General features: G+C 38.1%; 1 protein-coding gene across 8 annotated transcripts in view; it reads right to left on the bottom strand.

Moving 5' to 3' along the window:
• The window catches only part of SLC41A2 (solute carrier family 41 member 2), a 117,922-nt gene that overhangs the window by 37,256 nt on the left and 64,185 nt on the right, over nucleotides 1-16,481 (bottom strand). For all 8 annotated transcript variants that reach the window (XM_046011984.1, XM_046011983.1, XM_046011991.1 and 5 more), the window contains 2 exons: nucleotides 13,978-14,124; nucleotides 4,628-4,775 (listed from right to left, as the gene is read on the bottom strand). In XM_046011984.1, the coding sequence (XP_045867940.1) occupies nucleotides 4,628-4,775; nucleotides 13,978-14,124 (295 nt within the window). The remainder of the gene's footprint in view (nucleotides 1-4,627; nucleotides 4,776-13,977; nucleotides 14,125-16,481) is intronic.

The raw sequence follows: 16,481 nt of genomic DNA, 5'->3' as shown, positions 1-16,481 counted from the left end.
GTCTAAATCCTATAAAACATTGCCAGTCCCTATACTCCATGGAATCCTGTTGCCTATATCTTCCAGGAAAATGCAATCTACATTACAGAAAAATAAACCCCATGTTATCAGAGAATGGGGTTGTCAAAATATCAGATCAAATGTTCTACCATTACCTGATAGTTAACATTAGGAACTTATTATTTTAATTTTTTAGTAAAATAAATGAATTGTGGCTTGCTATGCCTAAATTAATAGAACTTCCCGTTAAAAGTTACATTGTAAAATCCCAAAGGAGGGGGTGCCTGGGTGGCTCAGTGGATTAAGCCGCTGCCTTCAGCTCAGGTCATGATCTCAGGGTCCTGGGATCGAGCCCTGCACCAGGCTCTCTGCTCCGCAGGGAGCCTGCTTCCTCCTCTCTCTCTGCCTGCCTCTCTGCCTACTTGTGATCTCTCTCTCTGTCAAATAAATAAATAAAATCTTTAAAAAAAAAAATCCCAAAGGAGTCATCCTTAAGAGTATTTTGTTAAGGTCTCACTTTAAAAATATATGTATTTCATAGAACAAACTAGTTACTGCCAAAGAATAAATTTCTGTGCCAAAATGCACATGTTCATGCTGTGACCATAACATGAACACTTGCTAAAATACATCTTAAAATGTTTTTATGACCTAGGTAAAAAAATATTATAGGAAAAATTAGAAAAGACAAACAAAAAGAAGAAAATAAAAATCAACCTCAGTGCTATCATTCAGCATTATACTGTTATCATATTGGTATATGGCCTCCCAGACATTTTTAAACACGTATATTTTTTAAAATAAAAGCTCACATTGTAAAAGTAGTTCTCTCTTCACTTGTATTAAATTTTATTTTTATTGAATAAACATGTACATTATTTAAAAAGTCAAAGTACCACAAAGCTTATTACATAGTCCCCAGCCCCCACTCCCAGAACCTGTTTTCCACTAGCAATTCTTTTCAACTTCTTTAGCTGTTTCTTCTGGTGTTTAATGCTCTGTTTCTAAATAACATGTTTATACTGTGATTCCCTGATTTTTTTTTTTAAGATTTTATTTACTTACTTGACAGACAAATAGGCAGAGAGGCAGGCAGAGACAGAGGAGTAAGCAGGCTCCCGCTGAGCGAGAGCCTGATGCAGGGCTCAATCCCAGGACCCTGGGATCATGACCTGAGCTGAAGGCAGAGGCTTTAACCCACTGAGCCACCCAGGTGCCCCATGATTCCCTGATTTTAAATTTTAGACATTTACCTAATGACCTCCACTGTGACAGATGGGGACTTAATCTCACTTGCCCTTCCCCTCCCCACTTGGGATCCTTCATAATTCCCTTCCTCCTATCCTGCCAACTTGGTTATAACAATTTTGGGTGAAAGATATTTAGGGTTTACTTTATTGTAACGAGGGAATCATTATTCACAACTGAACCATCAAGTGTATTATTAGATTTCCTCACTTTTACTGGTTGCTTTGGTCCATATTTTTTCCAATTTTTGGGGTACTTACTATTAATTTGGTTTCAACTTTCTAACAAAGTTAATGAAATGCTTCTGAATACAGTCAAACATCAGGTAGCTCATCAATTCCACTTCTGTTTCCTAGAGACATTCCTCCTTAAGCCCTCTGTCCTGCCAACCCAGAAGGTGGCCTCTAGGCGCATTACACAGCTCTCACCCTGCACCTTCCTTCAGTCTCCCACACTGGGTCTTGGTCTGTACGCCATAACCAAGTCCCAACATTTCATAGGACCCTATTGTCTGAATCCAGGAAAAAGGAATCTACATCACAGAAAAATGAACCACCTGCTGTCATAGAACGGGTTTCTCATTCCTATGTCACCTTTCTTGATTTATTTCTTCATTTTGATAGACCATTATCTTCTACCAGCGTTTATATGAAAGGGCAAATGGGAAGTAAACTTTGTGAGATCCTGACTGCCTGAAAATTGCTTGATTCCACCCCTTACATCTGGCTGATATTGCAACCACAACTTATGTTCAAAATAATCTGCCTTCAGAATTTTGAAGGAGTAAGTTTAGGTGTTGCTATTGGACATCATTGAGGTTCCCAGTGCTTCATGTATAACCATCTTTTTTCTCTAGAGTATTTTGGGATTTATAGTAATGTCCTTTGATTAGGCTCTCTCCTGGCATTCACTTTGCTAGGTACTCAATGGGCCCAACAAGCTGGAAGCCCATGGTCTTCAGTCCTGGGGAACTTTCTTGTATTATTTCTTTGATAATTTCTTCTCCTTATTGTTTGTCTCCAGACACCAGCCTCCGCTTTCTGTTCTATTTTCCAGAATAGTATCTCAGCTCTATCTTCTTACTTTTGAGTTTTTTGTTTCTGCTATTTATATATGTTCTTTTTTAAGGATTTTATTCATTTAGGGGCACCTGGGTGGCTCAGCCAGTTAAGCATCTGCCTTCTGCTCAGGTCATGATCTCAGGGTCCTGGGATTGAGCCCCTCATTGGGCTCCCTGCTGAGCAGGGAGCCTGCTTCTCCTTCTCCCTCTGTCCTTGCTCCTGGGCTCATGGTCTCTCTCCTTCTCAAATAAAAATCTCTTAGATTTTATTTATTTATTTGAGAGAGAGAGCAGGAGGAGGAGCAGAGGGAGAGGGATAAGCAGACTCCCTGCTGAGCACCGAGTCCAATGCAGGGCTCGATCCCAGGACCCCAAGATCATGACCTGAGCCAAAATCAAGTCAGTTTCTTAACCGACTGAGCCACTCAGGTGCCCCTATGTCGTCTTAATTCCCAAGAGCTCTTCCTTCTTCTTAAATCCTCCTTATTACAGCATTCTGTTCTTGCATTATGGATTCCATACATTCTCTGACTGCTCTGAGGACACTGAGGAGAGATTTTTGAGTTCTTTCAACTATCCCTGTACTTTCTTTGGGTACCATTTTTCTGCTTTCTGTCTCTCATGTTAGAAGCCTTAATCAAATGTCCGGTGATCCTTTCACTGTCGGCTCCTCTGTGAGGGGCACTGCAGAGCACACTCGGAGATGTCTGTGTACGGAGGCAGAGCTCATCAGAGGGCAGGCTTCCTGAAGAAGCATCAGGTGCACAAGCAGCTCTTTCACTAAGGGACCCACGAGGGTCAATATCCCCAAGTTTTTCTTTTGTGCTGATGAGTTTTCCCAGAAAAGAATTATTCTAATTTTTTGTGTGGGGGTAGAGGCCTGACTGCCAGCATTCTACAGCAAAGAATAAGAAGTGGGATAGGGTTTTCCCTGTTCAGCTTCTAGATTTTCACTTAATCCTATTTTTCAGAGTGTAACCCGCACCCTCACATGTGCAGGTGTTTCCAAATCCACATACTCTCTGGTTCAGTCTCTCAGAGTGAATTCTTGTCTTTTGCCAAGGACGGGGAGAGGGTGGTCCCCCAGGGGGTCAAGCTGGAGAAGGGCTTTTAAGATCTAATTGCCTCTTGCATAAACTTTCAATCTTCCAATTTTCTTCATTTCAGCTCTGAGGAGTACTTAGTGCCACTATTTCCTCCACCTCTCTGGGTTTCTGAGACTCAGCTCTCAGATCCACTTGCTTCTTATGGGTGTCCCCCCACGCTGCAGGAGGTGAGGTTTTAGCTTTTTCCATTCTGCTAGTTCAGTTAAAAATCATCTGATTCCTATTTTAGTAATTCTGTAGAATCTCGCACCTGCTGTCCTCTCTGCTCCCCTTCTGTTTGTGGTTTTATAGCTTTTCTGTTCAATTACTGTCATTTTAGTAGTTTCAGGAAGGAAGAAGATAAATGTGGGTCAATATACCATGTTTAACAGGAAATTCGTACTCTCTTCTAGCTTGCTCTTTTCACCAAATGTGCAGTGAACATTTTTCCATGTCAATACAAACTTTGTTATTTTTAGTGGTTAATATTCCATTTGGTGACTACACTAAAAATTTATTTGATTGATAGCTGGTTGCTAGACCTCTAAGGTGATCTCTTTTGTTGTTGTTAAAAATCCCACCATGATAAGGATCCTTACAACTTTATCATTTGCATATATCCTTAGTTATACCCTGTGTCCTGTTGGAGTGTCAGTAGTCAAATGGCAAGTCCACTTCTCAGGCTTTCTGATACGTATGTGAATAATTTATTATTAAAAATAAGTAAAGTAGGGACGCCTGGGTGGCTCAGTTGGTTAAGCAGCTGCCTTCGGCTCAGGTCATGATCCCAGCGTCCTGGGATCGAGTCCCACATCCGGCTCCTTGCTCGGCAGGGAGCCTGCTTCTCTGTCTGCCTGTGCTCGCTCTCTCTCTCTCTCTCTAATAAATAAATAAAATCTTTAAAAAAAAATAAGTAAAGTCAAAAAAAACAAAAAAAATAAGTAAAGTCGGGTTAACACACACACACACACACACACACACACACACACACACCATTAACCCTTACTCATCAATCTGGTAAGGATTTGATTAGAAAAAAGTTTGAAACTGGTCTACAGATTTCAATAATTCCTGGGACTAATATTCTTATTACATGTGATAAAATAAAACACACAAAAAACCTGGCTATATAAGATGATTGACCCAAGAAATAAAAACAGACTGCTGATATTTAAATATATACACAGGTACAGGTATATAGAACACATTCACACACACACATTTTAATACTAACCTACTTATAACCATAGCTGTTATGACAGGCTCCCAGCCCGAGTGGAGAACTGTCCTTGTGGCTGGATGTTTGGCAGCTATTATAATCCAGATAGGAGTTAGAGCCAAGAAAAAGACACCAACTAATGGAGAAATGTAGTAATAGTTGTCTAAAATTAAAAAAGAGACAACATTTCAATCTCTCTTCTAACCACGTAGCAAATATAGATATTAAAAGTACAAGTTTCCCAGGAGATAGGATGTTATTCAACATATTCACAGGCTATGTATTTTCTCTAAACTTCACACAAATTTAAAACTGTGGATAAGAAAAAAAAAACTGTGGATAAGGTAAAAATATTAAATAATGTAACTGAAAATAAATACATGAATCCAACAAACATTTACTGAAATAGCTATCTGAGCTGAATGAGAACTGCCATAATGCCAGGAAGGACGATAACAGTAAAAAACCATCATTTATTTGGCTTCTATGATTGACCAAGTACTGTGCTAAGTGACCGTGCTCACAAGCATGAGGTATACTACCGTTTCTATTTTATGAAGAAACTGAAGCTTGGGAGCTTAAGAACATGGCTAGGAAACAGGGAGAGTCAGGAAAAGATGGCATCTGATATCAAAGTTAGTAACTCTTTTTTTTTTTTTAAGATTTTATTTGTTTATTTGACAGAGAGAGCACGCATGCGCACACAAGCAGGGAGAAGCAGCAGCAGAGAGAGAGAGGGAGAAGGAGACTCCCTGCTCAGCAGGGAGCCCGATGTAGGACTCAATCCTGGGACCCTGGGATCATGACACGAGTGGTCCTGGGATCCTGGGATTGTGACCTGAGTGGAAAGCAGCTACTTAACCAATTGAGCCACTCAGGCGCCCCAAAGTTAGTAACTCTTAACTCTGAAGTTAAATGGGATATTATTTTTATTTACAAGGATCTTATAGTACAAGCATTCCAAGGAATACTGGCCAATCAATTGATAATAGATAGCCCTGATACTAAATAGTGTTCCAAGCTCCAAAATAAAATAGAAAAACTAGGGGCATCTGGGTGGCTCAATGGATTAAAGCCTCTGCCTTCGGCTCAGGTCATGATCCCGGGGTCCTGGGATTGAGCCCCCAATCAGGCTCTCTGCTCAGCAGGAAGCCTGCTTCCTCCTCCTCTCTCTCTCTCTCTCTCTCTGCCTGCCTGTCTGCCTACTTGTGACCTCAGTCTGTCAAATAAATAAAATCTTAAAAAAATAAAATAAAATAAAATAGAAAAACCAAGTTTAATAAAGGTAAACATCTCTCTTCACTGCTGAACTTCTCAGAACCCTTAATATGCTAAGACAGAATACAGTACACTGTGTTAACCAGAGTTTGGCCAGATCACCTAGTTTCACATCTTGGTGTTATAACCTACCTTGGACAAGAAAGTTCACTCCTATAAACTTCAGTTTCCTTATCTATAAAATGGCAATAATAATAGTATCTACTTCATGGAGTTATTTTGATTCTTAAGAGAATGAGTACATGTAAGTAGAATAGTGCCCAAGCACCTAGCTAATAGTCATCGAACACTTACTATCATCATAATTATCACCGCCATTATCATTAACATCTTGCTGTCTGGAACACACTGAGATAGCAGATTCCCAGGACTTTGCTATAACCCTTTTGTGGTAAACTGTCTTACTTGATCACAATTATTCATTCTCTCTCCAATCTTGTTATGCTTCCCTACAGAGTGAATATATTTCTCTGCCTCATTGACTTTGGGCTTAGCTATTTGTCTTGCTTTGTAGACATGCTGTATGTCACCTCTGAACAAAATTTTAAGTGCTTTCAGAAATGTCTAGAATAGATAGAGATATATGGGTAGATATCAGCAGTCTTCAGACACTAGACAACAAGCATTGCAAGCCTGTGTTCCCTGAGAGAAGGGAAAGAAATGAGATAAGCCTTATAACAGCCTCAGCTTTTTAACTAAAGGCCTGTCCCAGACCACCATGCAGGAAGGGAAAACTCCAGCAGAGTAAGGCTAAGGCAGCAGGAATTTATAGGATAAAATACCAGAGAAGAGGAAGCTCTCAGAGAAAGAGTTTGTGAACTGAATACTAAGCCATGCATGCACAGGTGAACTCCACAAGGCTAAGCCAAGAATAATTGTGGAGTTGTAAGCTGAAAAATTCCCAGAGTTTGCAGAAGGCTGGAAGTCAATCAATTCAAGGGCCAATCGTGTAGAAAGGAGAGGCCTCTTCAAACACTGAGAACATTTAGTGAAGACCTAAGAAGAGTCACATCTTAGTAGTAGGACCAGCCCTAGTGTAACGTCTACTCAACAGAGCTTGAAACCAAGCCTTGTAAGGCTCAAGCTAATCTACAATAAACTGCCTACAGGAACAAAGTCAAACACTTTGTAAAGAAAAACAAAACAACTGAGCACTTAACATTATTACATTCACAATGTCTAGCATCCAACCAAAAATTATTTTGAAGTGTTTGGAATAATATTTAGTCACATTGACAAAACTTGGTTAAATACCCTAAGATATTCTATTGACTTAGACATTTCTCAAGTCTCTCAAAAGTTTCCAAGTACTTAAGATAATCTTTATAAATCTAATAGATTAAATGTACAAATATGGCAAGCCTTTAAAGTTTATAAATGTTCATATAAAGCATATGATTTTGGAATACTTATATTTAGAAGTTATAAAAGTAAGCCAATTACTTAATTGCAAATTTAAGATAGAATTAGAATGACATGTTTCTCTGATGGGCTAAGTTACAAGTATATTTAAAAATATATGTTTTGCCTCTTTCGGCAAATACCATGAATTTGATTCTCAAATATTTTTATACTTAATTCTAAATATCCCCAGGGATAAAAGTTGCCTACCCCTTCTTAAAACAGTAACACCATCCCAAAACATTTTTGGTAATATCATTTTAGCTGATCAAGGTGTTACTAAATTTTTCTGGCATCTCACAAAATTCTTCAATCCTTACCCAGAATCTTATCTTTGACTGAATTTTGTATTTCCTCATCTTAAGATATTTAGAGATCCCTTACCTATGACTAAAAATGTTGGAACCAGATAGAAGCTCAATTTTTTTCCAATCAGGGAGGAATAAACAATTACTATAACTATTAAAATAATATCCAACCAAATTTTATCTTTATCTAGATCACCTCTTCAAAATAAGTATGCCCACAAAATCCATTTGAATGTTTTCTTCCATTTAAAGGGATATGACTAATGTTATACATACTGTCATTTTCTTCATGAATTTTATAGAAGATTGAAAAAAAAAACTTTATTGAATGGATTCCCAGTTCTCCTTGTTAAAATATTAGATAAGGGTAAATAACATCCCAATTAGAAGGCAATTCTTAACTCCTAACAACTAAGATTAACAACGACCTCTTTATAGGATCAGACGGGAAACTAAAGGCAAAATCCACTAAACACAAGTGAAAAGAACAATTCTGCTAGGTCAGATCATCTTATGACTTCATTATCCTTTCATTTTACTACGTCAAAAGAGGAGTGCCCTACTCAGCTTTTAAGTTACTCTCAACATTAAATCTCTGGAGGGACATCTGAAGTGGAAAGAAGCACCTACCACCCTAACCGCAGAAACACCGCTTGAACTTTCAAAGTGGGGTAAAATTTTCTCAGTACGTAAGCTAAAAATAATGAGTGGGCAGTTCCTTAAAAAGTTAAACAGAGTTATCATATATTCCACTGCTAGGTAATTACCAAGAGAACTGAAATCATATGTTCACACAAAAACTTGTACAAGTGTGTTCATAGCCTCATTTTTTCATAATAGCCAAAAAAATGGAAGCAACCCAAATGTCCATGAATTGGTAAATGGATAAACAAAATGTGGTATATTCATACAATGGAATATTATTCAGGACTGACTCATGCTGTAAGGCAGGTGAAACTTGAAAACATACTAACTGAAAGGAGCTAGACATAAAAGGTTACATGTTGGATGATTCCATTTTTTGGAAATGTCTAGAACAGACAAACCCATAGAAGGTAGATTACTGGTTGCAGGGTCTGGGCAAAGGGTAGAATGGGGAGTGATACAGGTTTCTTTTGGGGTGATGAAAAGGTTCTGGAATTATACAACAGACTGTACAATGTTACAGATGTACTAAAAATCATTGAATTGTACACTTTTTAAAGCTGAACTGTGTGGCATGTGAACTGTAGCTCAATTTTTTAAAAGTCTAACAAAAAAAGGAGGGGGAACTATAGTTTTCAAAAATGTCAATGTCTTAAAGACAAAGAAAAAATACATACAAATATACATACATACATATATAGAGAGACAGAGAATAAAAGACAAAAGCAAATGGGATAAAATGTTAACACTAAATGTATCTAAGTCCATGATATGCAGGACTTAAAAAAGTGGGGAAAACATAGAAATAAAAATTTCTAAAACTGATTTACTATAAACACGTTCTATCTCAATTTCCTGTCAAGTCTAATATGCTCATTCCTACCAAACTATGATTGCATGGGAATCTTTTTCCTGCTATCTTTTTCTATCTTTTTCCTGGCTAAGACCTAACCTAATTCTGATGGCTAAAGAAAAATTACAAATATAGGAAAAGGGAAGATTCTAAAACATTTCTCTTTGTAGGCTATACTGGTGTTTTGTAGATGTCATAAAATTAAAGAATTACCTTCAGAAAATCACTAATGACACAATCAGCAAGAGAAAAATGGATGACTAAAAGCCAAATTTAGTATCAAATTTAATTTCAAATTTTATCAAAATTTAAATAATGTCTTCCTTCAAAATGAAATACACTTCAATGATCCTAGTCAAAATAATATTTTGTATTAATTTCTGAGAATATCACAACAGGTATTGTAGTATGTCATTATTCAACCATTATTTAACACATCCACATCCTAATCCTTAGAACCTGTGAATAATTACCTTATACAGCCAAGAAACTTTGCAGATGTAAGTCAAGTATTCTGAAATGCAGAAGTTATTCTGGATCCTTAGGGTGAGCCTGAAATGTAATCACAGGTGTCCTCCCAGGCGGAAGTCAGAGGGAGATCTGACTTCAGAAAAGTAGGCAGTGTGACCGCAGAAGCAGAGAATGAGTAATGGAGCTACAAGCCAAGGAATGCTGGCAGCCAGCAGATCAATGAGCCAAGGAATGCATTTTCCCCTAAAATCCTCCAGAAGAGGCCAGCCCTACTGACACCTTGATTTTAGCCCTGTATAAGACATTTTAGACTCTGGCTTCCAGAAGTGTAAGAAGATTCATTTCTGTTGTTTTGTTTCGTAAGATTTTATTTATTTATTTGACAGAGAGAGAGAGCGCGCGCGAGCACAGTCGGGGGGAGCAGCAGAAGGAGAGGGAGAAGGAGAAGCAGGCTCCCCAACGGGGAGCCCAATGTGGGACCCAATCCCAGGACCCTGGGATCACAACCCGAGTTGAGGGCAGATGCTTAATCCACTGAGCCACCAAGGTGCCCCTCATTTCTATTGTTTAAAGCCACAGAGTTTGTGGTAATTTGTTACAGCAGCAATAGGAATGAATACAGGTGTACAGATAAAGCTTTGCAGAATTTTAAGGCTAAGAAATGTCTGTGTGCATTAGTATTGATTCTGTGACATACGTAAACTACAGAAAACTAAGGATGAACACGGCTAAAGTGGTTCAAATTGCTGTGATTCCACTTATCTGCCAAACATAACAGCCATCTTTCTGATTCATGGCTTGTACCTTTTATTGGATTGCTGGTGGCGTTTTGCAACAACTGTCACACAATTTTCATTAACAACATTCATTATTATTACCCTAAATTCTTCTGAAATATGTAGCTGCTATGAGTGACATTCTTATATGTCAGCTGTTTGTGTGTGAGCAACAAAGCAAAGGGCATGGTAAGTTGTCAATTTTTTTTTTTTAATACCCTCCATTATAACTATCAGAATTTTCTCACTACACTGACCTTCCAGGAATCACTCTAAACTAAGATGGTGAGTGCTCAAAACCTCTGAAGACTGACATGCAAGAAAAATTTAGATTCTACTCAATCACTACTCACCCAGGCAGAGATATTCTAGAATGCCTTGTAATTAACTAGCTGGCCACCCTGTCGGTTTCTACAGATTGGAGCTACCTAAGGATGATTGTGATTGTTCTATGGCTTCAACTAAGCCATCTTTTTAAAGTTAACGTCAAAGAATGAGAAATCCATCAACATTCTGCTTCTCAGATCTTGCCTAAAAAGAGAAAAGCTGACAGTTTGTCAAATCAATAAAATCATGTACATACCAGAATTAGATAGCCATGGAGTTATACAAATAACTGAAAAGAGTTCTTAAAATTCTTTTTTTTTTTAAGATTATTTATTTATTTGACAGAGAGAGACAGAACACAAGCAGGGTGAGTGGGAGAGGGAGTGGCAGGCTCCTTGTTTAGGAGGGAGCCACTCAGGTGCCCTCTTAAAATCCTCTTAAAAGTATGCAAACAAGAAGAAAGAAAGGGCAGCAATCACTATGTACAGATATTCTGGTTGCTGGCCTAACCGTATCCTTTTAATAGCTTTTTAAAATCACTACTGTTTAAACATTACTGTATGAATGAATAAATGCCTTTATATCTTCTCGGCAAGTCATACCAAAGCATATCATAGTTCAGAGCTTAGATTATTTTCTAAACTAACTTTGTATTTTTGCTTCTATTTCAAGATCTTTCCTAGCCACATGCTGCCATTTAAATTTTTCTGTAGGGAGACTAATCCCCTGATACTTTCTGCTAAAGCAAGATACTCTTCCAATATTTCCCTAAGTATTCATTGAAAGGGTCATTTTTTTTTTTTTTTTTTTTTGGTTACAGTCTATTCTGCTATTGGACAAAGAACATAGCAAAATCACTCAGAAAGATATCTGTTTTCTATTTCCATGTGTGTATGACGTCCTGAATAGCTTCTATTCACATTAACTGGATGGCTTTCGGAAGAAGTAAAGCATTTCACACCAAGTGTTACTTATTTAACATCCACTTATGTATATGACCCTATGGGAGTCAGATTGATTGATTGATTGAAAAACACAGAATTTTGTCCTCAGAAGCTTATACCCTCATAAAGGAAGGTACTACATTTACACAAAAAGCTATAATGATCAGTAAAATGTAAAGAACCATCACAAGAGACGTTATCAGTGAAGGGCTCCAGGAATTCAGAGGAAAAGATCAATTAACATCAGGGAAACCTATGAATTTAGCATTGAAAATGAGTCCTCTGACTGGCCTCAACAAAGGGGAAGGGAATGACAGAAGAAAGAAAAGGGAAAAATCTTGCCTGAAGCAGGAGAATCCATAACTGCCGCAGGAGAATCAGTAACTGCGTGAGTCCGAGACCCGCAGGAGTAACAAGAACAAGAAAGGGAGGAGCAGGGACGGTAAAAGATAATGTTTCTGCTGACTCCCAGAGGCTGTAAACACAAGGCTAAACCTTTAACTTTGTTAACTGAGCAACAAAGACTTCGGTAAGGACACAAAACAAAGTCAACAGGAATAAACAAAGCTCTGGGCTTGTTTTGCCCTTTTTGTGGGGAACTGGCGAGGTACAAAGGGGGGAAAATCCTGTATTTACCTTAGATATCAGAATCAGCAAATTTTATCAGAACCAAAAGAAACACATTGAATGAATGTAGAGTGAGCTTCGGGACATGCATCCAACCTAACAAGACAAGAGGGGTGCTGTTCCAAGTCATTCTAAGCATCCACAATTCTAGGTGAGGAGTTAAGAGACTTTGTAACAAAAGCCTAGAGCAGCCATGAAATCCTCTTATCTCTCAAGACTGCTAAGTGTTTCCAACATAGCTCAGGAATTAAACTTTGTTTCCAAGAACCAGGCAGCACAGCGGGATGAATGGGGTCTCAGAATTTAAATGTGCTCGTTCCTAACCTCTGTAGTCAGACTACCGCTACCACTGCGCTGGTCTTATGAGGCCCCCTAGTGTTCACAATGAAGACACATACTCCAACACAGACATCAGAAAACCCTTCATTGTTAAATCAACAATAATTTTAAGAGAGACACTGATTTAAGAAAAGAAAAAAAATCAGCACACATGATTTTCCCCCAAAGTTGATTTACCTTCTGGAATCTCGTATACCGAGTCTATTATACCATTATAACAACTGTCATGTTTATTAGGATAACCTTCTTCAGTGGCATTTTCTTACTTTCTTATTCTAGGACTTCAAATGAGGAAACACCCTGATATTCAACCAGCTAACTGAGAAATGGGTTACAAATGACTTTGTGGTATTTTGAGCAATCAAGTCTTCAAATAAGATACCTTTCCTGTTTCTGTATGCAAGAGAACCCATCCCAGAAACACTACCAAGCTTCTAATCCCATCACCACTCCACACTCAAAGTTTCTGGCAAGACCCGTAGAATAATAATAGGTAGAAACACTTCACTCTCTTCTCCCTTCTCTTCTCCTCCCCACTCCTCCTACACACTGGTCTAATCCGTAAGACTAGCGAAAGGAACACTAACCATACCTAACTTATCTTGTCTTTTGGGATCCAGCCTATTGACAACAGTCTCCCTTCCCCAACACAGTTAGCAGCCCATTTCTGTGGGGGAGATGAGGTCTACAAGTCATCCAGCTGCCTGCCTATGACTGGGGAAATGAATGAATGAAGAGGAGGAGAAGAATGTTAAGCCACATTCTCTAATACTGGCTGTATTTTAATCCCTGACGTCAGTATGACTTTCTGAATTGTATAAAACAGAGAGAAAAAGTATGACCAATTATCACCCCAAAAATAAATTAAAGCAGATTATCCCTTTATTATTATAACTCCTTTTCTGTGCTTTGCTTGACTGGAAGAGGAAAGAGTCCAACATTGCCCTAAATATACTTGTCCATACAGCACTCCTTGTATATTTCACAACAACAATGAAAACTCAAGACCTAAATGAACAATATCTTACTACATTTAGGCCATTGCTCGTTTATTGTCTTCTGCCTTGCTTCAAGTGGACGTACCTTATTTCTAAATGAGAAGAATTTTCCTTGAATATCAAGTTTTATTGACCAACTCATTAAATAATTTAAGGTAATTTTATATACTAAATGATGCTTCCCTTAATAAATAACTGCCTTTGTCAGGTTAAAGCCCTTTCTTTAGTTCAAAAACATGTATCTGAGACTTAACTTCTTCAAACCCAAAGTACTTTAGACTTACTTTAAAGTAGACCATAAGTCTGTATAGAATCCACAAACTATACGAGGATAGATGAATAAATTCATTTGAATGGACTCTGAATAACACATTATATTTAATTCCAAGTTAACTTACCAAGACAGGAGTACAAACCCTGACTTATCCAGGCTAATATGGCAAGAGTTATGAGGTCGCCGAAACTAGCGGCAATGGGGGTAGCAACGTTATCAGGATTTATGCCAGTCTTCTTTGAACCAACGATAACCCCAACCATTATTATCCCTAGAAGAAAGAAAACACATTACTTTTTATGCTGTGATTTAGAGAAAATCAATCCCCTGACTTCCGAAATACAAAGGCTAGACCAACAGCCCATCAGTTCCAGTCAGACTGCTTAGATAAGTTGACTAAAGCAAACAAAACATTTTACTCTAATGCTTTGGCAAAATGCCTTTCAACAAATTCCAAGTAGGGATCACAGAAGATTTCAGAAGTTCAGTGTTGCATTTGGAGACCTACAAAGCTACTGTAAAATAACATTAAAGCTAAAATTTCAGATTCAATAACGTGTACGTCTCAGGTATAATATATTTGTGTGTACCAAACTCGAAGAGTTTATTTTAACCCTCAAAGTATGAAAATGTCAAAGAAAGGTGAAGCATATTTATATGCACAGCAACTCGGAAGAAGACCCAAAAAAAGAAGGATTTGTCTACATGGTGGTAGCCAGAATGCTTGCTTCGTTTTATTTTTTTAAAGTGATGAAGCAGGGATGGGGATGCCTGGGGGGCTCAGTCAGTTAAGTGGCTGCCTTCGGCTCAGGTCCTGATCCCAGGATGCTGGGATCGAGTCCCACATCGAGCTCCTTGATCATCAGGGAGCCCGCTTCTCCCTCTGCCTCTGCTTGCTACTCTGCCTCGCTTTCTCTGACAAATAAATAAAATCTTAAAAGAAAAAAAAGTTTAAAAATAGAAGTGATGAAGCATTCAGAGGAGTGAAATAATTAAAATTTGAACACTGGAGGCCAAAACACAAAAAGCAGTCTCTGAAGAAGTTTCTTTTTCTTTTTTTAAAGATTTATTTATTTATTTTGAGAGAGAGAGAGCAAAAGGGGCTGGATCTCACAACCCTGAGATCAGGACGTGAGCCTAAACCAAGAGTCGACACTGAACCAACTGCGTCACAGAGGTAACCCTATAGGATATTATTTAAAACCAAAGCTGCTATCTGTGAACTTCCAACTAGAGAGGATGAAAATCTGACTGTGTACTTGCACTCCTAAATATTGATTTTCTTGAATCATAGAAATGGTGAGGGAGGATGACAACAATTATAACCATACCCCGCTGCATACATTTTCTCAGGCCAAAATGTAGAGGATGCAGGTGCAGAGAATATTCAAGATTAGTGCACTTAGATGCTAACCATAGACAAGTATGGAAGCCTAAATATGGCTACAGGAAAAAAATCCAACAGAATCTTCCCGCATTTTTATACTGACAATGACTCAAAAATGGTTTTATTCTAGCATACTTATCTTATAGATAATAAAACTGAGGTCCTGGGAATTGGTTTTAAGTTAAAGTCGCAGAACTTGCAAGTAAACTCTAGTCCCGTGTCTTCTACCAACCCATAAAGGTAAAATTATTAAAAGTAGAATTTTCGTCTTGCTTCAAACAACGTCTCACTTCTTATATTCTGGAGACATCTGCAATCTACAGACTGACCTTTTGCATAATATTGGGGGAAAATGCAATAGCAGAAAAAAATTTTAAATGCATTATGTAAAAATCAAGATGCAATCCTACAGAATTCTTCTTTCAAAGTCAGCACATTTAAAGACTGATATGGAAAGTTCTCCTAGGACAGAATGCCATCCATATCTTTTCAGCTGAAAACAGATATTTTGCCAGCATGGACCAGTGGAAAGAGCTGGGAGTCAGAAGACAGCCTGTAATTCTCATTTTCTGTAAACCAGCTGATGAAACTGGAGAAGTCACCTCACCTGGGTCAGATTTCTCACCTACAAAAGGTGGTTAATAGTATCTGGTCTACATATATAAAGGTCAAGCTCTCATAAAATTAGAATACACATTATTCAAAGTAAGTATTTACCTTAAGTAAATATTTACCTTAAGTAAATATTTTTAAAGGTCTGGATTCTTCTGATTTTGAAAATCCTAGGCAATAAAAATTAGTTTTTACTGAAAAATTTTAAACAAACCTCTCTAAAGAAAACAAGATTAGAAAGAAAACAGAACCAAATGAACTTAAAGAAAAAGAAGCTAATGCTTTAGGGTTTGTTTGTTTGTTTTGTTTTGTTTTGTTTTTACCAGAAATTAATTTCCCAGTAGCCTGGGGCACCTGGGTGGCTCAATCGGTTAAGCATCTGCCTACAGCTCAAGTCATGATTCCAAGGCCCTGGGATCAAGCCTTGCATCGGGCTCCGTGCTTAGCAGAGAGCCTGCTTCTCCCTCTCCCTCTGCCTGCTGCTCTGCCTACTTGTGCTCTCTCTCTACCTCTCTCAAATAAATAAATAATGTCTTAAAAAAAAAAATTTCCCAGTAACTTAACTTCACCCTGCTTTGGCCAGTGTTAACTCCCCTGAATTCTGGTAATTCTATATAGAGACAAGAAAC

The sequence above is a fragment of the Meles meles genome, chromosome 7 (assembly GCF_922984935.1).
Source record: "Meles meles chromosome 7, mMelMel3.1 paternal haplotype, whole genome shotgun sequence".
NCBI classification, from domain to species: domain Eukaryota; kingdom Metazoa; phylum Chordata; class Mammalia; order Carnivora; family Mustelidae; genus Meles; species Meles meles.
The sequence above is the reverse complement of the archived record's forward strand: the minus strand, read 5'-3'. Positions and strand labels throughout refer to the sequence as shown.